Here is a 23,487-nt window from a genome sequence, read left to right as displayed (position 1 = left end):
AGACGCGTAACTGGCTGAGCCACCCAGGCCGGGCAGCCCTGGGCCAATCTTTTAAAATGTGTTTCTAAGAACTCAACTGTCATGTTCCCCACCCTCACCCTCATAAAATAAGCTGTTCTTTTTCTTAAAAAAAGAAAAAAACCTACTCCCAAGAACAGATACTTAAAGGCCAATCTGATAAGAGTAACCTTACGGAAGGGAAGAAGGAACAAACCAAATAAAATGAAAATCCCTTAACAGCAGCAAAAGACACAGTTGATCCTTCCAGGAGGCTGCGTCTATTTCCCAGGCAAAGTTCAATTTCTGGAGAACAGAGAGTCTCTTCTTAGGGTTTTACAGCATCCTGAATGGGTGACCCCTGCTTGTTCCGGTGTCCCTGAGGGTCGCACATCTCAGTAGCAAGAACCCGTCCCTCCCAACAAATATGGGAGGAGTGCGACACCTTCAACAAACACCTAGGTGGGTTCAGGAGCCCTCTCTCCTGACCTTGGGGAACCTGCTAGGTCCTGTGCTCGCAATGGCAGGGCCGTCGTCCTCCCCAAGTCCTCACACGAGCTAAGGGAGCTCCCCCCGTGCATGCTGCTGCTGCTGCTTCTTGACTTGGAGGAAATACAAAACCTCTAGTCACACCATACTTTTCAGAAATCGTCTTTGATGACACACCGCCAGCACTTTGTAGATGGTTTTTGAGTTCTGTTCTTTGCCTCTCACTGGTTCACAGTCCAAGGTCTTCATTCAGTGGGCACGAACACCACCAGGGGGCAGGCAACACGGACAGGGCGCAGGCCCCCGCACGCCTGTGCCCAGGACGCCCCTGCAGAGAAGGCCGGACGGGAGGGACGCACCCCGCTGCAGCGACTCGTGGGGAAGGCAAGTGGTGCGGTCACGACACGGACGGGACTACCCCGACTGAACTACTAAAAACTAGAGATGCCACTTTGAGTATTTCTTCATCTGTCCGCATTTTGCATTAAGTTAATTTCTGTTTATCGCTACAACAGCGTTTATTTTCTCTCCTGTTTCTATCGCTTTCATTAAATACTTTAAGTGTAAAGAAAACCAAGAACGTGAGGGATCCCACAGACCCATTACCGCGCGCGGCTACCCTGAAAACGTCTGAGACACTGCTTCAGGTGCTGGAGCAGAAGTAAGGTCCTGGAGACACTGCGGCGACCCCCAGCGAGCCCCCGTGGGCAGCTGGGCCCCTGCTGCCCCCCCAGTCAGCGCCTTAGTCCTCACGCGGATTGTTTCCTCGAGGGTTTTAACACCCGGGGGCCGGGAACAGCCCTCGGTTGACTTTGTGACTGCAAACTACGTGACAGAGTCGCAGCTGCGGCAACTCGGTTCTCGTTTCTGCTCTCCGTTGTGTCCGAAAATTACCCACGGCTGACGCGTCAAGATTTTCTTAAAAACCGCTAGAGGGGGGCGCCCGGGTGGCTCAGTCGGTTAAGCCTCTGCCTTCAGCTCAGGTCATGATCCCAGGGTCCTGGGATGGAGCCCCGCATCGGGCTCTCTGCTCGAGGGGAGCCTGCGTCCTCCTCTCTCTCTGCCTGCTGGTGATCTCTGTCAAATAAATAAACAAAATCTTAAAAAAATAAATAAAAATGAAACTGCTAGAGAGGGGTGCCTGGTGGCTCAGTCGTTAACTGCCTGGCTTCATGTTGGGTCAGGAGCCTGGGTTCCTGGGATCGAGCCCCGCGTCGGGCTCCCTGCTCAGCGGGAAGCCTGCGTCTCCCTCTCCTGCTCCCCCTGCTTGAGTTCCCTCTCTCGCTATCTCTCTCTTTCAAATAAATAAAATCTTCAAAAAAATGAAAAATTAAAAAGTAAAACTGCTAGAGAATACAGCAATTTGCCCATTTCCCAGTCGCTGGGCACTGGGGTTTCCAGTCTTCCCACTCCTGCAAGCACGCTGTGCTGGACACTCCAGCACTTTCGGGAGCAGCCCGTCCCCTTGCTGTGTGCTCACGAGGAGATTCCCCTTTCATCGCCACTCCCAGCCTCCCCCCGCCTTGTGCCCTACCCTGTCCATACTACTCCCACAGACGAGTGTGGTCCACCTGGGCAAGGGGACAGCGAGGTCACAGTGTGGGGGTCTCTTGCGGGCTGGTGTTTCCCAGGGAGGCCTCTGAGTCCATGAAGCATGGGGCTGGTAGCAAGTCTCATTCTGGGGATGGGGACCAACCCCATCTTCTGTGTCACCTTTCATCATGATCAAGCTGCTACCATGACCTCTGGCTGCCTGACCCTTCATGATGGGCGTGGAAGGCTGGAGCTACCTACTGACTCCTTGGGGGTCTGGGCCCCACTATCCAATGGACTAGCCCGAACCCTTAAGAAGTGGAAAAGGAGAATCTGGGCAACACCACACCCACACGTGAAGACACGGGGCGTCACCCTTGGGCACGCACCTCCTTCTGCTCTCAGGGTGCATCTCTGAGGACACAGCTTTGCACAATTTCAAACTCTCCGTAAATTACATCAGACGAGACATCTTCTGTATTTTGTATTTCTTCCTTGACAGCATAACGATTAATTCATTTTTACATCTGCAGTACTCCAGTATATACGAACACACCGTAATCTAACTACCCATTACGTTACTAAACACTCAGATTAAATTTTTACTATCAAAAATCATTGTTTTGGGGGCGCCTGGGGGGCTCAGTTGGTTAAGTGCTTGCCAATGGCTCTGGTCATGATCTGGAGTCCTGGGATTGAGTCCCACGTCCCGGTGGGGCTCCCCGCTCAGCAGGCAGTCTGTCTCTCCCTCTGCTCTCCCTCTGCTCTCTCTCACTTTTAATTAAATCTTAAAAAAAAAATTGTTTTGAATATTCCTTCACATCTGAAGAGCTTTCTGGGACATGTCTCTAGAAACAGAAACTTCTGTTTGTGGAAGTGTTCCCTTAAGCATTGACCCAGCTCACACTCTCACTGACAGTGCAAGGGCCCGCACTCCTGCCGACACAGGACACACGGTCGGGGCTCCAGGCTGGCACCTGCGCGGGCTGGCCCGCACCTGCGTTCCCCAACCACCGCTGAGTCCTTCTTCACCCCTATTCATGACGCACACCTTCTCCTCCCTGAGTTTGCCACCAGGATATCGGCCCATTCTCCATTTGGGTGTCCTTCTGTTCGGATTACTGTTCAAGTTCCTGATGCGTCCGAAGCATTACTTCCTCGCACCCCTTACATACGTAGCCGCTGTCTTCTCTTAGTCCGCAGCTTTTAAAAAACGCCTTCTTGGCAGAAGTTTTGCAAGGTTCCATGTGTTCAGATTGGTCGACATTCTTTCTTTTGGGTTCTGCATCTCGAGTTCAGCAATCCTTTCCACCCTGAGGTCACAGGGTAGTGGCTCTGAAGTTCTGCCCCGCACATTGAGGGGTTAAACCCACATCGAGCTGGTCTGGTGTACGCCTCGAGGAGGACTCGGATTCTCTTCGTCCTTGCGCACAACTAATTCCCCGCACATGTGTGCGCCTGGCTGCCCATCCCCCTCCTGCCCCATCTGGCCTGGACACAGGGTGTTGCCCAAGCGCAGGGACAGGACCTCAGGGCTTGTCATCTGCTGCACAAGCCCCACACTTCCAATTAATATTGGCTATTCTCAGCCTTTGCTCTTAACAAATAAACTGTAGGCTCAGCTCACCGAGTTTCAAGAAAAAACCTGCCAGATCTTTTATGGAGGTAGACGGGAGCTTGTAAACTTGGGAGTCACAACGTCTTTATGTATTAAGTCTTCTCGTCATGAGCACACGCTCTCTCCTCAGTAACATTTGGTACTTTTGTCCTCAAAGGTCACACACACATCTTGTCAGAGATTTACTCCCAAGTTATTTTGTGTGGCCATTATAAATCAAAGCTTTTCTTCCCCCAAAGGACATTTTCTACCGGCCCTGCAGGTACTGTGTGTTAGCCTGTGAGCTTCATTACACACATCCACAGAGCCCAAGTCTGTCAGTATGTCCACCCACCTCCCAAACCTGCAACCCTGGCGGCACCCCCGTTCCCACAGCTCGAGCTCCAGGCTGGCCTTCTACAAAGTGACAGAGCCTCCTCCTGACAGCCCCTACATGAAACACAGGAGGCACATTCTGGAGGAGGTGAACGGAATCTGCGAGCCTGGAAACACACGTGGCTGTGCTCCTCTGCCTTCCTTGCCCGGCGCTCAGTGCGGGGAGAGACGGGCCACCACGCCCTGGAGCCTGTGCGTGTCGGACGACGACTTCCCTTCCACCGGCTCCTTGGTGACAGCTCGGATGGGCATGACCACCGGGCAAGGTGGAGGTATGTGGGTCTCCTGTGTTCTTGGGCAGGTGTCAAGCCCTCCCCCTTGGTCCCTGGAGCTCTACTGTTGTACTGGAACATGCCGAGAGTACATTTATCCTCCTGTTTCCTGCTCGGTTCTGGAGTGCTACGTTCAAGCTAAAGGCTCACGTGGTTCTTCAAGTCTGAATGCTAATGGCGGTTTCCTCCACTCTTCTTCCAGGACCACTACCGGATCCGTCCTGAGCCTCTTAGCGCTTCTCCCCGCCTCATCTCGTGGCTTTCTTTTCTATGTCTTCTGTCTACACTGTGTCCTATCTTTGTGTGAACTGAATAGGTGTGATTCCTTCACTTAGGTCTGCCTCCAGCATGCTCAGCTTACAGGGTTAGGAGACCTGCCCACATCCTGACACCGGGTGTCACGGGTCTCTCCTAGCTGGCAACGGCCTCACACACACCGGCACCCAGCGTGTGGGCCCTGATGCAAGGTATTGTCATCCTCCTTCTTCACCGTGACGGCCCCCTTCACCTCTGTCACGTGGGTCTTGTGAGGGGTGGTCCTAATCACAGGGCTATGGGGACACTGGGGCCTCCACAGACGAGACCACCAACCAGTCTAGTTCCAAGCCGGAGGCTGCATCCATGACGCACAGGCTCACGAAGCAGCAGAAGACACGAGGCTGTGTGAGAGGTTTCCCAGCCTCTGGTGCAAAACCCCTGGTGTCAGGCAGCGGGGTGCCGTGTGTGGCCGCAGATGACACCAGGAGCCCGTAGACCCCAATTCTGTGTACAGTGAGGAGGGTCTTACCAGAGAAGCCAGCCCCACGGCTCTGGTTTTCCCTTTTCTTATTTCCCTCATTGCTGTGTCGGTGCAGGCAAACTTCAGTGTAGCGCTACTAGCACATTTAAACTGTTTTTTTACTTTTACAAAACAAAAACAGCGAACATCACCATAACAAGTTCACATGATGTAAAAAATGGCGGTGCGGTTGGAGCCGGGCTGTGCCGCCGTGAGACAAACTGGAACGTTCATCCCTCAGCTTCTGGGCCGGTCTGGCCTCACCACGTCCAGTAACCATCAGAGGCCAGTGTCTCACGCATGGAGCCGAAGCTGGTGCCTTCGGCCCCCGTCATCACAGAAATGCGTGAGCCCCGAGGCCCAGCAGGGACGAGCACGAGGAATGATGCCCGAGAGCCGCTGTTTCAGGCCGCAGGTCCCAGACACACGTGACGACCCCACGCGAGCACAGCGCTGACCCCGCGTGGTTTCAGCTCGGGTGCAGCACACTCATCTCCTAGGCCACCAATTTTCATTTTCCAACATGGATTTGTTTCTCTTGAACGTGGTCCTCAAACTATCCTAAATGGACAAGCACGGAAATGCCGCTTTCCTAGTCCAGTGGAGACTGGAAAAGCTGAACACCATGACTGCCAGGAGAGCCCCATGACGGGGCAGAGCTGTGACTCGTCTAACAGGCCTTCGGAGTGAATCCAAGTCAACGACCACCTGGTACCCCAATGCATACTTACAGCCCGGCCCCACCTACCCTCTTTCTCGCCCCGGCCGCTGCCCACGAGGAATCTGGACACCAGCGGTGTGCTGGACAAGGACAAGCAAGTAGAGATGAAGATGCTCTGGGTGGGTCTGATCTGCAGCAGGTGTCCCCATAACAGGCCGAACGCGATCATCAACAGCGTCATGTAACACGGTCCCTGGAAAGCTATCTTCCACACCTGGAAGAGAACACATCCGTTTACACACGTTTAGTGACGACGCACAGAGCACGCGCGCGCTGCCTGGCCACGGGCCTCAGTCTCCCAGGGAGGAGCTCTGCCCTAAACACCTCATCAGCCCAATACCCAAAGTCACGACCTGAACACAATAAAAACAGTGGCCGCTCCTGTCGGCTTCCCGAGTGCTCAGTGCTGTCACAGGGACGAAACACACGCCTCTCTCCGTGTGATACGTGTCTGTGCACACATCACCTAACCGTCTCGGCGCGTCGCCACGGTGGACAGCACCACCTCCCCCTCCCTGGATGGAAACACGAGTCCCATGGAAGCCAGCTCGGCTCGGTGCCCCAGTACTGACGAGTACCTCGGTGTTCTCCTAGCGCTGTGTTAGACGTGATGGAAACTGTCAGGTTTGAGTCAAGCGCTCGAGGGTTTTCAGCTGCGTGGAGGAGACAGTGATGAAGGCGATCTGACCCTGGCACTGACGGGAGCGGCAAATACTGACAGAGGACATCATCCCGAAGCTCACCCTACCCTACCGGAAAGCACCGGCTCATTTTCTTCTCGCCCCTCACCCCCTCAAGCGCTCCCCCACCCAGGCCCTCGGGCAGGACGCGAGGGGGCCCGGAAGAGGGGCAGAGGGGCTCAGCACAGAGGCTCAGAAGCCAATGCCCGAGACCCCACGGGCTGGCCAGCCTCGTCTGTGTGAACACACTGCTCCCCTTTTGGGGATCTGAAGGATGTGGCCTTGTCCTCGGCCGCTCTGCTTCTTGACAAGAAGCCGCGCTTCCCTCAAAACCACAGCACCGTCTCCGGGAGTCAGCGCAGCCGGGGGCTCTTCGGAGGCCGCAGCTCTTCCCACGGCCGTAACCGGCAGCCTGCTTGTCCGTCACAGACTCCAACTTCCCGAACGAACTGTAAGAGCCTCCTGGCACCATCAAGCCCACGTCAAATGGCGGGAGACTGACAGAGGCAAAACAACTGGGATTCAGCCCTGAGCACACAGCCGGTCTGCTCTCTGCCATGAGGCTCTGGCCAGCCCAGAGAACGCTTAGCCCCTGAGGCTGCCTCTCCAAGGTCCGGAGGCCACACTCCCTACTTCCTGCCCATGGCAGTGGTGATCGCTGTCTTGGCTAATGGCCTCCCAACAGCTCTCCCTCTTCCTGTCACAGCCAGGAGCGGTGGGAAGGCCCGGGAGCACCTGCAGAGCTAGCCACGGCGCCTGGGGAGGCTGGCATGCTGGATTTTAAGATTTCCAAGTTGTTGTTTTTTTAAAATATTTTATTTATTTGAGAGAGACGGAGCTAGTGAGAGACAGCACGAGTGGGAAGGAGGAGGAGAAGCAGACTCCCGCTGAGCAGGGAACCCAACGCGGGACTCGATCTCACGACCCCGGGATCATGCCCTGAGCCGAAGGCAGCCGCTTCACTGATGCAGCCGCCCAGGCGCCCCAGCGCTCCCAGTTTCAGGCAGCCCCTCCTGTAAGGGGCGGGGGTATTCCTGCCCGCAGTGGAGCCCGGAGCTCAGGCTTGACTCTGTCCTGGCCAGCCGGCTGGCTGTGCACCTTGGGGAGGGAATCGTCTCTCTACCCTGCGTCTTCCGCCTGCAGACGAAGGCTGGGCTGATGATTTCTGAGGTCGCCACCACACTTTGGTCCGGAGGATGGGTATCTGTCTGCCCAAGAAGCACGGTGAGCAGGGGACTGTGGGCAATGTGGGCAGTGCCCGTAGAGGACTCCTGCTCTACCCAGAGCATCTGGACCACCCTGCACTCCCGGAAACACAGGGCCTCGGGCCACACATATCAGAGCCGGCTGCTCAGCAGGGTCCCCAAACAACTCCCCGTGTCAGAGTCTGGGCAGCGCACGCCCCGCACATCTGCACCCCAGACACACACCCCCTCGAGCTCCGTTTTCACGTCTCTGTCCGCAACCCCACACATGCTTCTGAAATCCCCGGACAGGAGGCCCACAAGGCAGGGCCACACAGCTGTGCACAGGGCCTCACACTCCGCAGCCACCAGCGTCTGGAACAAGGGTCTACTGAGGGGACAGATACGGAGAAAACAGGGAGAAGACGCGGCTCACACACAGAGACGGAACGGCCGACGTGGGAGACAGACATGGGGAGCCAGGACACGGCCAGGAAGGGACGCAGACGCACGACCGGCCGTGCGGTCAGGAGACGACGACGGCAACTTTGCTCAGCGTCAACCACGAAGAAGCTCCCAGGCCTCGGTGCTTGCAAAGCTTCCAGTCAGACTTTCAGGTGGTTCACAGGAGACCTAAGAGGGCCGTCCAGCGACTCCTTCAAAAACCTACTGAACGATTTCGCACCCTGACAAGGCACGTGGGTGACCCGAGACCGCGCTGGCTGCTTCAGACTGCCCTGCAGCTACGCACGTGACTTCCCCTGCAGAACAGGAAAGGCAAACAAACGTGTCGCCTGACGGTGTCCTTTACTAGGCAGAGAGAAACCCGCAAGCCCGTTGCGGGCGGCCGCCACGCGGGGCTCTGTGTGAGGAGTCCTGGCTCCCCCCAGACAAGGTCAGTACACAGGGGCTGGCCCGTCCACGCGCCCTCCCACTTCTCACACCACCTCCCACGACGACCAGACGCTCCCACATCTTCCTCCCGAGCCCTCCCCGGGGCGCCCGGCCCAGTGCGACGGTAAGCCCGGCGCGCTGCAGGCCAGCCACGGTGCCAAGGGCGTGCGGCTTCGGGCTGCGTCCAGCCAAGTCCGCGTGCCGCCGCCGATCGCTAACCGCAGACACTACCGTGGTGCAAACCAGGAACGATGAAGAAGGAGAGCCCGGACACACGAATCTTTCAAACCCCTGACTGCGCAGGGACACCGAGGTCCGAGGCGCGGTCCTGCGATGAGACGGCCAGGCTCTGCCTCTGTCCCAAACCGCTGGAACCGCGCTGTCCGCCACCGGCTGCTCCCAGCCGCACACACCCGAGCCGGAGAAGCCCCGCGAGCGCCAAGCGAGGACGGCCGCGAGGAGACCCTTCTGCCCACGGAACCCCGGCTCCCGGCAGACCCAGCCGGTCCCACCGGGCCACGGCCACACAACGTGCGCATCAGCACAGCGGTAGAGAGGGCGCGCCACTGTCCTCGCAGCACCGCCGCTGGGACGTCCGGTGCGCAGGGTAAGCCAGAAGCACACAGACACGAGACACCTGGAGAAAGCGCGAACGTGACCCAGGGCAGCCGTGAGAAGGCGCGTCTGGAGAAGCACATTAGAGGAAGCGACCGGAGGACGGACCAGTGGAGCTTTCCCCGGGGAAAAGCAAGACGGCAGAGAAACGAGAGGTCCGAGAGGGACAGGATGAACCAAGACTGACACGTTAATGCCTGTTCCTTTGTTACCAACAACGCTCAGCCCGTCTCCCGGCGACACACGTGGAAGCGTGGCCACAGCACCCGCTGCTGCTCGTCTTCCACGGAAACGCCACAGTTGGAGCCGGACACCTCGCGTGGGTTCACGCTTCCACAAACTTGTGCTTAATTCTTTTCCTCGGACGGAGAGGTAGCGTTTGCACCAGCAGGTTAAGGCTCCTCAGTCACCCAGCTGGGCCGGCCTGGCCTGGGGTCCTCAGGCACCGCAGTGGCCTGCCGGCCCCTCTGTCCCCTCCCTCCCGCCAGCTCCGCAGCGGGCTGCTGTCTTCCTCTGCGAGGGAGGAGCTTCTCGTTAGCTCCCTTCCCCTCTCCATCCCAGTGGCCCCCGGAGCTCAGGCCAACGTGCTTCCCGTTTTCACCGTTTCCACACACACCCGTTCCCAGTGGCGACCGGCCTTGCAGGTACTAGCACTTTACAGGGACAGAACGACAGAATCACAGTTTGCCACTCGTTTAGGAATTAAAGACCTTTTTCTAGGGTAACACACTGAACATCTGATGCTGTGGCAGTTCAGCCTCGAGCAGTGTCTGACCTTTTTGGAGGGACCCCATTATGTAATCTCAAACACATCACTTCTCAGGCTGCTTATGAAATCAGCCACATGGAAGCTAATTTTTTTTATTTTATTTTATTTATTTGACAGAGATCACAAGTAGGCAGAGAGGCAGGTAGAGAGAGAGAGAGAGGAAAGCAGGCTTCCCGCCGAGCAGAGAGCCCGATGCGGGGCTCGACCCCAGAACCCTGGGATCATGACCTGAGCTGAAGGCAGCGGCTTAACCCACTGAGCCACCCAGGCGCCCCACGGAAGCTAATTTTTATGCATTTAATTTTCACCTCTTCTAGCATTTTTTCTTTCTGAATAGTACCAAACTAAAACCTACTCTAAAATGTTTAATTTCAGGGGCTCCGAGGTAAATCAGTTGGTCAAGCATCTGCCTTCGGCTCGGGTCAGGATCTCAGGGTCCTGGGATCGAGCCCCCTGTCGGGCTCTCTGCTCAGCGGGGAGCCTGCTACTCCCTCTCCCATGGCTGCTCCCCCTGCTTGTGCCCTTTCTCTCTGTGTCTCAAAATAAAATAAATAAAATCTCTAAAAAAAAGAGTTTAATTTGATAACCCAATCATGAACCCACACGGAAAGGAAACAAACTGAAACCATACGATGATTAAATTGGGGGCAACATCACAGCTTGGTGAAGCCCTTACCTTTCTCAGCCTTTCCGGGGAGAACTCCAGGCCAACGAGGAACAGAGTGAAGAACACGCCGACCTCTCCCAAGGTCTCCACCTGCACAACAGACTGCAAACACAATTGTAAAACCACAGTCTGATGTATTTCACATCTGAAGTGTGCGTCACAGAATAATCTGAGGCTAACATACCCAGTGGGACCACCCCTACAAAGCAGTGTGTTTTTTATTTTTATTTATCTTTTTTAAGATTTTATTTATCTGACAGAGATCACAAGTAGGCAGAGAGGCAGGCAGAGAGAGGGAAGCAGGCTTTCTGCCGAGCAGAGAGCCCGATGCGGGACGCGATCCCAGGACCCTGAGATCATGACCCGAGCCGAAGGCAGAGGCTTCACCCGCTGCCACCCAGGCGCCCCACACAGCATGTTTTTTAAACTGACCCTCAGCGTGCTCCGCACCCGAGATGACTTGCCCTTCCTGACCGCACTGTTCTTTTCCATTTCCTCCACTAGGGAAGGACTCTGTATCTTCCTTCCTAAGCACTGGCTCGTGCTGCACCTACTTCCCTGGGCGCCACAGCTGGCCACGTCCCACAGGTTTGGAGACACCGCGTTCCTGTGCTCTGTGTTTGCGATTCACTTTCTATGCCGTGACGTGGTGAGCAGAGAACGCTTTCCTCACTGCCCTCCTTGGCACCACCTACGTCGCTCACACCGGTGGCCTCCCGTGGAGCCGTGGACCAGACGTCTGAAAGCAAAGCACAGGCCTCCCCGCATCTACACTCACCCTGAGCCACTGCGCAAGGACACGCCCACAGCCCACCAGCCACGGACGGGACGGGCCCACCCTCTCTTTCGCGGCCATCTCCCTCCTTTCACTTCAACTTTTCTTACTCATTTTCGCCGAATCCTGATTGTTGTGCGTTTTCCTGACCCCTCCACAAACCCGTATCTTTCAGGAGGGAAGTGTACTTCACTTCTACCCATCGTGGTAACGACTTCTGCCCCTCCTTCGTCTTCTGGCTTTTCCTACTGCTTTTACTTTTCCTCCCTCTTTAAAACAAAGCTGTAACCTATGGCTTCAAACTAACACACTTAAACCTGTTCTCCTCCCCATAACGAGCACAAGCTTATCAACCTCCTACTAGGAAAAGATAAGTACTTGGCACCATCACACTTCTTCCGTGAACCGCCTCCCACCTCTGCTGGTACGCCCGGGTTTTCACCTTGGTCTACTGTAATGACATTGTTTTCCAAAGTACAGCACATTTGTTAGGAATCGTAGTATTTGTAGCTTCCAAGTGTACTTTTCACCTGACTCAGCCTTTACTTATCATTTAGCCTTAATCCTTATAAGCAGTCATTGCTATGAAGAAAAAATAAAAAAGAAAAATACATTTGTATTTGCTATCATTTGTAAATACTCTGGAAAGGGAGGGATGGGACAAGGGCAGGAAGAGATTTTTCATCTAAAAATAAATTTTTTTTTTTTTTTTTACCCACACCATTTTGTCCTCAAACACATGGAGATCACCTATTCAGAAAACTGAATTAGAAGCATTCTTCCCAGGGGCGCCCGGTGGGCTCAGTCGGTCGAGTGTCCGACTCTTGGTTTTGGCTCAAGTCGCCGTCTCAGGCTTCGTCACGATCTCGCAGATCAGGCTCTGCACTTAGCGGGGAGTCAGCTTTTCTCCTTCTGCCGCTGCCCCCACTCCATGGTGCCCTAATATATAAATCTTTTTTTTTTTTTTAAGATTTTATTTATTTATTTGACAGAGACAGAGATCACAAGTAGGCAGAGGGAGGCGGGGGCGGGGAAGCAGACTCCCCACTGAGCAGGGAGTCTGATGCGGGACTCGATCCCAGGACCCTGAGACCATGACCTGAGCCGAAGGCCGAGGCTTAACCCACTGAGCCACCCAGGCGCCCCTCTAATATACAAATCTTAAAACAAACAAACAAACTCAAAACCATTCTTCCCACAGGCCACCCTGCCACACTGAGCCCAGGCCACGAGAGGACCTGCCAGGAAGGTCCTGGGCTTTGAGCCCAGGCACAGCCCCCATCCCCTGCCAATCAGACCCACTGAGAAGATTACTTGGGGGTGAGGACTTTTTTCACGTCTTCTTCTGTTGTCCGGTCTAGAGAAGCTGCAGCACACCTGCCCGGCGGGGTGTGTCCATTAGCCGCAGGGGAGAGGCCCCTAGTGGAGCGCCCACACCTCTCCCTGCCTGCCTGCCCCTGTCCTCCTTCTGAGGGCTCTGCCGCATCCTCACCACCCCGTACGCCCCTTCCGTGTGGGACTCATGACACTCCTTCTGGGCATTCTCTGTTCCTTTTGTCTGAACTGTGTGTATCCAGACGGCACATTCGGGACTCCACAGAGTGCCGGCAACACAGGCTGAAGCTCACAGCCCCTGCGGCCACAGCCCCTGCTCCAGCCTCAGCAACAGCCGCCTCTACCCCAGCACTCACAGTCGTCCGGGGCTCTCACAACACCCCACATTTAGGCTTGTTAATTTGTCACTACTTTACCAGCTTCACCATATGGTACAAATATTTGAATTACATATTGAATCCAGCATTTTGAGTTGTTTTCAGTGTCTGAATAATATAATTCATACTATTACTGGAAACAGAAATTCTGAAACTAATAAAATTTAAAGACATGTACCAGGATTTTTTCTCTAGTCGAGTCATCCATTCACTAGTGAACAAAATTATTTCCTTACGGTTTAGACATTTCTTATGAAACTATTTTGTAGAGCCTCTTCCTCAACATGGTTTATAAGAAACTACTATCTTTATCGATTCAAGTTCAAAACGTCAAAGCCCTTTAGTCCGGGCCTCTTCGGTGCTCTGTCAAAGGATACCGAACAGTCAGATTCTGCTCTTACCTTAATACTGTTCAGCCCCGAAGGCCCCAGAAGTACGCCACAGACAATATAACCGAACATCGTAGGCAGTCCTATTGCTGTGCACAGCCAGCCACAAGGCAGAGACAGCATTCCTATGGTAACGATGTCCTGGAGGGGATAAACAAAAAACAGACACAGACAGACACTTGAGGTAATGGCGGGCAGGACCAAAGGGGCTGGCAGCAGAGAAAGCAGACGTCCTGCGGAGCGGGCCCCCCCCAGTCTCCGGTGGCAGCAACGGCAATGAAGGCAGGCGATAGCTGGGCGGACTTTCCAGGTTTGAGTCCCCTGCCACCCCAGGAGTCAGCCTCTCCCAGCACTCCTTGGGGGTCACAGACCTTCCTCTCAGTGGGTGCCGCCATCCTCCTCAAGAGCAGCAAAATCCCGGCACCTGGGAGGACGCTGGAGACCCAGCGGGGTGTCCGGAGCCCGACAGCCTTCCCTGAGCTGCCCCAGTCACTCCTGTACCAGTTACCCTCTCTGGTCCAAGCCCAAGCAGTGATCTCCACCCACAGCTCTTCAACTGCAGATCTTTCCGTAATCCCGTATCTTCTTTACCCCACTGGCTTCCCCAGAGGGCACAGACGTGAATCCAGCTCAGTCTAGAACGCGTGTCACCTCCTCTGGGGGAGCCGGACCTCATCCCGCACCCTCGTCTACACGAAGCCACCCACAACGCCGGAGCCGAAGCCTCTAGGCCTCATCCCATGCTCCCTCTCAGGGCCGAGCTGGAGCCCATCAGAGCAGCTCCGGACTTCATAGACTCCCAAATTCCCCAAAGAAAAATTAATTTTCATTTTAAATATTAAAATGCCTTATTCTCTTATTCTTTTGGGGAAAAAATAAAGATGAAGAGAAACTGCTTCAAGTCACAGAAAACACGGAATGCTGGTAAAACCTCTGTGGGAGGAAGGTTGTGCACCCTATGACGCTCAGGAAATAAAGCTCCGTCTTACTTCGCGTGAAACACCAGGAAGCGCAAAAGAAGGAGGGGGGTTCTGAGAGGGGAGCAGACAGACAGATGACCTTTAGAAAGTGGTGATCTGCGCGTGGAATGGTGGCGTCTCTGGGTTTGGTCAGGATGTACCGGTTGTTCTGGGAGTCGATCAGCATGCTGAGACCCAAATCATCCTCCACGTCCCGCTTTGTGAGGTTCTGCTTGGAATTGGCCTCTTCTTCCTCTACTCTGAGGACTGCCTCAAAATTGACCCCTTTCACCTGTGAGAATAACCAACACTGTGTCACTGGAAACAAGGAAATGTTCTCAATTTTTGGAGCAAAAATTCCATAGAGAAGTGACAGGAAACGTCTCCAGTGTTCCGTCGTGTGATGAAACACGGACACATGCTCATGAACACGTGTGGAGGAAAATTATTTCAAGTACAGAGGCGATTTAAGGCTGAAGTGTTTAGGGTTTCTATGGCTTCCAGACACCTGCTCTACCTGACTCAGGGCACACCTGTACCAACAAACACGCATTTGGTCCTCAGCCCCCTTCCTGGCTGACAGCACCCACAACCCGCGTGATTTCCTACGTGTGAGGAGAAACAGGAGCACCTCACGGGCGCTCCGTAGCCTCACCTGAGCTCACGGCAGTGAGGGCATTTTTAGGAAGCCACCAGATCCCCACAGGATGGGGCTGCGGGAGGGAAGGAGGCGAGAGGCTAAGTTCATCACAGGCCCACACGAGGCGGCTCCCAGTAAACCCTGACGCGGGGGCTCGGAGAGCGTCCGGCTGGGAGGAGGGAGCCGGCCCGGCGAGCGGGTGAGTGGCATCCACTCTTCACCCCTTAACACCTGGCTGTTCCTCAACTGTGTCCTTCACAATGTCACCGTCACCCAGCAAAGAAACTGTCTTCCTGTGCTCTGGGAGCCCGAGGAGAGGGTCTGGAACCCGTGACGGACCTCTGGAATGGGGGAAGTGCTGGGCTGAGCCCTCGTCTGCAGGATCTGCACAGACCCAAGGTGCCGGGGCAGAAGTGAACGGGGGGGCGTGGCAGGGACAGCCCGATGGCCGGACACGGAAGAGCTCGCTGAGCACTGCGTAAAGGGCAGGCGAGCTCCCTCAAGAAGACCCTCGCGCCCCTCCCTGCCTGGCCGGCGATGTCCGAGAGCAGCCTGCGCGGTGCTCACGCCCTGAGCGGGGTTCCCACCTGCTTTCCTACCGCAGGCTTTTCAGCGTCCTTCTCAGGACTCACAGCCAATTTTTGGCATTAATGTCATTTTCCCCAGAGAATCCTCAACCTGTCAGAACAAGCGATATGTCTGAGAGCCTGCGTCGGATACGCTTCCTAGAAGGACTTGACGGCTCCCCTGGGCAGATCCGCACTGAAACCTGACTGTCCCAGGGCAAGCTTTCTTAAGACCAGAGTCCCAGTCCCCCTGAAGGCAAAAGTGGGACAGAGACGAGCCACTGGTGAGGCACCGACAAAAATGCAAGGCGAAGGCAAGGGTTATCTAGCGGACTCCCACATGACAAACCGGTCTCTTTCTGAGCCCGGCAGCTTGTTCTGGTCCCGTCTTCACTTCCAGTCCACACCGCGACAGGTGCGCCGGCGAACTCCGCTGCACACAGCCGAGCGGAGAGGGATGCGTCCCGGACTGCTACTCACGGACTTGTTGTCATCGAAAGCGTGTTCTTCTATTTCCTCCTCGAGGGCGATCGGCTGCCTTCTCACATCCTCAAGAATTTCGTCGAGCATGGATAAGCTTCTGTTCTGGTGCTGCATGCTTTTGAGAGCTTCGACCTGATGTTTTTCCGCTGCCAAAAGTTCCACATATTCTGTCTCCTCCTGTGCATTGGTGAGAAAGGAAATCTGGGTTTATTAGGAAAGAGGCCAGGCCGGGACTTCCATCCGAGTGCCTGGCCCGGCCACGCCAACCCACACGCTCTCACTGCCAAATCCATTCGTAATCGTGTGTGTGGCTCCGGCCAGGAGAGAAGGTCGAGCACCCTCCATCCCTCGGACGTCACGAGCTCCGAAAACGTCAGGGAGAGCTGTGTGATGGACACACCAACGAACGTGCTATAGCCCTGGAGTAAATTCTGAAGGTCATCTACTCACGCAGAGCCCCTCACTGGACAGACTCTACCGCAGACGCCACGCCGACCACGTATGGACGGCCGCACTCCAGAAACACCTATGGTCCTGGGCCACTGGCAAACAGCGGCATCTGTTCAGACGAGAGCATCAAGGTCTGTTGCCAACACACAGTCACACATGCCAAAGACACGTGCTCCTGAATCAAGGGGGCCGAAAACCCTGACCCTGACTCACCATCTACCCCATCACCCGTGTTTCTACCAAATATACTGCCCTTTGGTAAAGAAAGTTTAATAGTCTGTACCCTCTCCACTGTTTGAACTGTGTGTTAATACCACGCGCTTCCTATGAAAATGACGTATTTCACATACCGATGGTCTCTGACTTAGGATGGCTGGACGTAAACCTCCTGACCTCTCGGTGGTGTGACAGTGACGCACGCTCAGTAGAAACCACACCTGGCATTCTGATGGGATCTTTCCCGGGCTACCATAGGCAGCGGGGATCCTCTCTCATGATGCTGGGCCGTGGCATGGGGCCACAGTTGCCCATCGGCCGCCACCACGTGGTGCACAACGGCCCCAACGACAAGCACTCTGTGTTCACGCTCAGTACAGAACTCAACACAGCACGTGAGGTGTTCAGCGCGTCACTACGGAGCGGGCCTCATGTCAGCTAACACTGCTACAGCTCTGGGCAGCTGGGGTGACTGAATGCATTTCTGACCTGCTTGCTGTGTTTGCAACCTGCGGCGGGCTTACTGGGACAACGCCCCATCACGAGTCAAGGAAGATCGGGATTTCAAGTGTCTGACGTAACAAACAGCGTAAATGACGGCTAAAAAAATCATACATAAACACCACATCCGATACGGCAGTACTTCGTCTCTCCGTTTTAAAATACGCTTCGTCAAAATGCTGATTTCAAATGCACGTATTGCTGAAAACGAACTTTAGTATTTGAATCTTCAGCAGAGGGACACTCGACAGCCAACCTTCACGCTAAAAAGAACTGTTGTCAGAATCAAAATGCTGATGGTGGTTACAAATACGTTTACTTCCCACGTCGGTTTATAGTCACTGTCTTAATCAGCTGGGAGCTTCCCCGGCAGAGAAAAGCACCACAACCGCTGCTAGAAGGCCTGGAAGGGAGCTGTGCTACGATGTCCCACACAAGGAAGGGACACTTCCCGCACACAGCCCTGCTTCGACAGGGCCAAGCGCCCGCCGCCCTCTCGCCGGACCCCCACGGGCCCTGCCCTCTGGCCCAAAGCGGGCCGCACTGACCTTGATCGCGGCCTCTCGCAGGGCCTCCAGGCGCTGCCTGCTGCTCTCCTTCATGTTCACGACGTCCCTGTAGTCCCCCTGCAGGGCCTCTCTGGAGGCCGTGGATCGCCTGGAAACACTGAGTTTTCGCTTTCGTTCAGCTCTTTTTGGAAAATTTCGAACGTGTGCACCTGAAACAGCTTCTCTTCATCAGACAGGCTGTTGTCTTTCTCCACCGCTCTGATCGCACTTTTCAGTTTGTTAAGAACCACAGTCTTTTGGCGAAGAAGCCCGGAGAGCTTCCGGCAACCGTCCAGGACCCACTGCTTCCTCTGCGCGCCGGCGGCTCCGCGGCCTCGGTGTAACTTGATGGCGTGCTTCGCCACCTGTTCATGTTCCGCAGCGCTGGCCACCACACGGAGCAGCGCAAGCAGCACCCACAAGTAATTTTCCCTCCAGCACCTTCATGGTCCAGTTTCAGAGACAGGGCCACACGGTCGAAGGCCTCCGCCAATGTCAGCTTGCATTTTACACACACATTGTTCAGCTGGAGAAGAGATTTACTGTCACATATAGTTGAACCAACGACTCATTCCCACTGAGATCAGAGTTAAAAGTATTAAATAATTACATCCGGAAAAGCTACCACTTTTTTGAAGAAGTTACTTTTCTTGATAAACAATAATATCTAAACTACTATACCTGGACCTAATCGAACGCTGAACACTGAAGTACGGAGCCTGGTAAAGAACTGGATGAAGGCTATGCCGAATTTAAAGACAATTTTCTTTTTAAAGAAAACTTGGCTTCATATACCTACTAACTCTACTGTGTGCAAAACACAAAACCCAACTCGACTTAAGAGGGTCCACATATTAAAGGCCAGAAAACACCATCAACTTCCGCTACCTCAGATCTGTGAATCACCTGGAGGAAACACGCTCCACATTTCTGAATGAAACCCTCTGAGCTACTTTAGCTTACTCTAGCATACTGTTTTCTTACCAAAATCATTAGATATTTGCTGAATTTCCAAAGTCACAGATGTCAACGCAGAAAAAGAAAATCACAAAACACCATCACACCGGGATCGATAGGGCTTTACTAAATGTTCAAACATCCTCTATGATCCAAACATAGGCTTCCGTCTCTCCCTCTCCTGAGAAGTGCCCAGGCACCACGAGGGCACTGATCCTGGCAACGGAAGCACAGACAGGACCGACCGTGACAGGCACAAGTTTCACCGCAGGCTGTGCCGTGGGCAGCAGTGGGTGCCGCGGCTGTGGTTCCCGGTTACACCAGGAGGGCAGGGCTGCGTCCTCCAAGGGAGCGAGGGACCAAGAAGCAGTGTCAGCAAGGCCGCCAAGAAGAAATCACCTCGGAGGTAGGAAAGCGGAGAACAAGGTAGGAAACAGTCACAAACACAAGACAGGCCAAGCAAGCTACGCCCTAAAAAGCAACCAATGAAACCGGTGACTAGATCACCAGGCACAAGTACTTGTTCAGAAACGAAAACAAACCAAACCTGCCACTCACACAAGCCTTGCAGTTAAACAGAACATTAGTATGAACGAGTCATTCATAGCAGCACCCCATGGGCCGTCACGACAAACGTGCCGGTCGTCTCCCTCCCTGGGGGTCTGCGACTCAAACACGCCGCTGTACCTCAGTTTCACCGGGAACCCCAACGCTCACAAGCATAATCTGCTTTCCCAGGCAAACAGATCAGAGGCAGCAAAAAACGAGACTGTGACATTTCTGGAGGAAAAATTCTGACGATACCAAGAAAGGACAGGCAGGACAAGGTGGAGACCAAACAGAACTTCTGAAAAAACCAGCACAAGAACTCTGCAAAGACCGGCCCCCCGGGGATTCGGTGAGGGCTGAACCGAAAACACCACGACTGGAGGACGGGAAGGACACCTGCCCATCAAAAGTCACCAAAAAAAATTATATTCTGGCTCAGTACTCTGGTTAGAAAGTCAGGAAACTTCTCAGTTTCAATACATTTTCGAATCCCTCAGCTCCTGAGGTCACATAAAGAACCACGTACCTACAATAGTTCACTTTCTTCCAACGACGCAGGATACATGAGAACGTGCCACCTAAGTTACCCGACTTTAGGTCACAGTTTTAATATAACTTTAAGTAAATGTTACCACCTTAAAAGTAAATAAGTGATGAATCATAGTAATGCCTAGCAAGTAGTTAATCTGCCATTTTAATGACTCATTTTACGGCTAAGCTTCTACTGTCCCAGGGAACAGAAAGAATTCAATCACTACTTCAGAAGCGCATGCTTTTTTAGCATTTTTCAGAACCAAGAGAGAGATTTCCAAAGCTTGTCAATGTTTCCCATTTTCCCTAAGAGATCAAAGAGATTCTTGTATGGATTTCAAACTGCAAATAACTGGCCACACGGCTTGTGAACGACGCGCTTCCACTCATCTCTGCTTCCTTCCCCAGACCAGTTCCTGAAATTAAATAGTATAACTCTACCCCATGACACGTGACAGGCTATTAATTTTTATGAGAAATCATGGAAAATTTTAATTGTGGTCATACAATATTTCCACCAAAACAAATCTGATTCAAGAACATGAACCTGAAATTATTTATAGACTCCGAAAACATAAATCACTCCTTCTTCCTAAGTTCAATTTCATCTAACCTTCAAACTCGCTACTAAATCCTATGCACTCCTGAACTGCTACATGCTTTTTCTTGAGTAAATAATAAGCGTTTTTAGCTCCAGTATTTTATTATTATTACCTTCAATTATAAAAAAGACACTTTGGATTTATTGTGTTTTTATAATGAATTTCTAGCATTTCTATACTTTTTTTTTTAAGGTTGTATTTATTTATCCGAGAGAGAAAGGGCGCGAGCACATGCATGCACACAAACAGTGGGGGAGAGGCAGAGGGAGAAGCAGACCTCTCGTGAGCATGGAGTCTGAAGCAGGGCTTGATCCCGACCCCGAGATCATGACGGGAGCCAAAGGCAGACACTTCCCCGACTGAACCCCCCAGGCGTCCTAGAATTTCTATATCTTGATTCACTGATCCAAACTCAGTGGATCTCAAGAGTGCGCGAGGACAGCCTGTCACACGGGCCCCACGACTCCTTTTAGACGGACGGCACTGCGGAATGACACTCTGTGGAGGGGGAGAGCGGACAGGGGCTGTCAGGGGCCAGAGGGACCCTGTGGATGGAAATGGTCTGTGTCTTGGCAGTGCTGGTGGCCCCGGAATCCATGCGTGACAGACTCGCAGATCTGAGCACACACACGAGTGCACGCAGAACACGCCGTCTGCGTCGGTGGGAGAATCGGACCAAAGCTGTCTTCTACTTACACCTTATGTTTTGTCAGGAGCTATCACTGGGGATATCTGGGTGAAAGACCTATGGGATTTCTTTGTATTAGTTCTTATAACTGTAAGTACTATCTGAAAATAATTATCTCAAAGTAAAACTCTCAGAATTGAACGTAAAGGCTTACCATTTCCCACTAAACCCTCATCATGTTTAACGATCACCATTTATGCTGCAGAACAAGGAAAACGTATCCATGACGAGGAAACATCCTTACCAGAGCTGAAGGTTTGTAAGATGTCTCTGCTGCAGTAAAACACAAGGTCACTTTCCGTTCAAGCAACACCAGAATCAGTGCTTTGAACACCACCCGCCCCCAAAGGTTTCATTTACACATATTTCAACTTTAGTTAAAACGTATCTCCACAGCCTAGCCAAATCTCTAATGGGTTTGCTTGGCTTGATAAAGGCAGAACACGATTCCCAAAACTTATCTTAAAATTGATGAGATTACTTGATCAAGAACCACAAATATTTAATAAGGAGTTATTTATTTAGGATAAAAAGGCAAATGGAGGGGCGCCTGGGTGGCTCAGTGGGTTAGAGCATCTGCCTTCGGCTCGGGTCGTGATCCCAGGGTCCTGGGATCGAGCCCCGCATCAGGCTCTCTGCTTGGCAGGGAGCCCGCTTCCTCCTCTCTCTCTGCCTGCCTCTCTGCCTCCTTGTGATCTCTCTCTCTGTCAAATAAATAAATAAATCTTAAAAAAAAAAGGGGGGGGGGGGCAAATGGATTCACTATTAAGCCCACTCAAAAAAAAATCGAAAACAAAAAATACTTCCAATATCTTTAGAGGGTGCCTGGTGGTTCAGCATCCAACTCTTGTTCCAGCTTAGGTCACGATCTCACGGATGGTGGGGCTGAGCCATGTCAGGCTCCATACTATGCAGGGAGTCTGCTTCAGATTCTCTCTCTCCCTCTCCCCCTGGTCCCTCCCCCAGCACGCACTGCTCTCTCTCCAATAAATCTTCTTAGAAGTATTCCAATGCCTTTAATTCACTGTCGTATGAAAGTCACTTACTCTCATCCACTTGAAAATCTTCAATAATTCGTAAATGTTAACATCATTTATTGGATAAGAGTTCAAAGCAAAGCACAATAACGTTGTCCTGAAACCAGCCTTTTTCAGAGTGAAGTCACCCAAGCTAAAGATTTCTCCCACATGCCCCTAACTCTGGACTCTATGGTGACTGCAGGTATGTAAAGGGACTATTTCCTCAGACATCGGATGTCAGACAGAGCCCTAAGTCCGGGGGTGGGTGACGTCCCTTCGGGAATGGGGCTGGGGAGGCAGACGGGGAGGGGAACTCCTCTACTTTCTTCAATTTTCTATAACGGTCTGAAACGTGAAAACCTCATGGCTCTGCCTCCCAGCCTCTGCTCACATGCACCACAGGGTCCCGCTTGTCCTCTGGACCTTCTGGACCCACCTTCTCCAATTTTCATGATCAAACTGCCGGGAAGAATCTAGTTCATTCCCACAGCAGTACAGGGGGGCGCTGCCTGTCAGTCAAGGTCACCCCAGCCAGGATCCCACAAGCCCTGCGGAGGAACCAGCCGCATCTTGTCCGCTGTAACCAAGACCTGAGCAGGGGCACACTGACCTGGTACCACAGGCGGTGCCTGGAGCCACAGGCAGGAGACCCCAGGGCCCGCAAGTGCAGTGGGGCAAGGCGGGAGTCCAGTCCACCAGTCCGTAGGGTCCTTCGGCTTCTTCTGAAAGAGAAAACGTGAAGATCATTTGTAGGGAACGGTTTAACATCAGAATCTCTTTCTTTCTTTCTAGAGATCGTTTATTATTTATTCCACACACGGAGATCACAAGCAGACGGAGACAGGCAGAGGGAGGGGGAAGCAGGGTCCCCGCCGAGCAGAGAGCCCACGCCCGCTGGATCCAGGACCCTGAGACCATGACCTGAGCCACTGGGCGCCCCGACAGGAGAACTTCTCTGTGATACCAGCGACACTTCCCAAAGCCGCATGACCGGGCACCGAGCAGGACAGGAAAGGTCCTGGAAAGGTCTCAGGGAGCAAACTCCCGGAGGAAGCTGCGGCGAACTCCGAGTGCCCACGGACTGGGCGGCGGAGGCCGGATTCTTACCCGACAGCGCGGACGGTGTCACGAACACGACTTCAGGCTCGCACGTCGTCGGTGAACTCAAAGGACTGCGTTAACAGAGGGAGGGAAACGAAGGGAAACTCAGCCATGGCACGTTCACCGCGAAACCACCACCGCATTCCCTACCCCAAACCGCGGACTCGCTGCTTTCTAAACAGTGGATGTACACGGGGGGGCCTGGGAGC

General features: G+C 53.5%; 1 protein-coding gene across 1 annotated transcript in view; it reads right to left on the bottom strand.

The window, feature by feature from the left end:
- TMCO3 (transmembrane and coiled-coil domains 3) overlaps positions 1-23,487 on the bottom strand; it is a 40,125-nt gene that overhangs the window by 15,857 nt on the left and 781 nt on the right. Inside the window, 10 exon segments of the mRNA XM_047720485.1 lie at positions 5,811-5,997; positions 10,602-10,694; positions 13,481-13,609; positions 14,528-14,719; positions 16,114-16,293; positions 17,832-17,918; positions 17,920-17,946; positions 17,948-18,259; positions 18,261-18,357; positions 22,788-22,893. Of these exon segments, the coding sequence (XP_047576441.1) occupies positions 5,811-5,997; positions 10,602-10,694; positions 13,481-13,609; positions 14,528-14,719; positions 16,114-16,293; positions 17,832-17,918; positions 17,920-17,946; positions 17,948-18,259; positions 18,261-18,278 (1,225 nt within the window). The 5' untranslated portion in view covers positions 18,279-18,357; positions 22,788-22,893.

This window comes from Lutra lutra, chromosome 3 (genome assembly GCF_902655055.1).
Source record: "Lutra lutra chromosome 3, mLutLut1.2, whole genome shotgun sequence".
NCBI classification, from domain to species: domain Eukaryota; kingdom Metazoa; phylum Chordata; class Mammalia; order Carnivora; family Mustelidae; genus Lutra; species Lutra lutra.
Note: the sequence above shows the minus strand (reverse complement) of the source record. Positions and strands in the feature narration are given on the sequence as shown.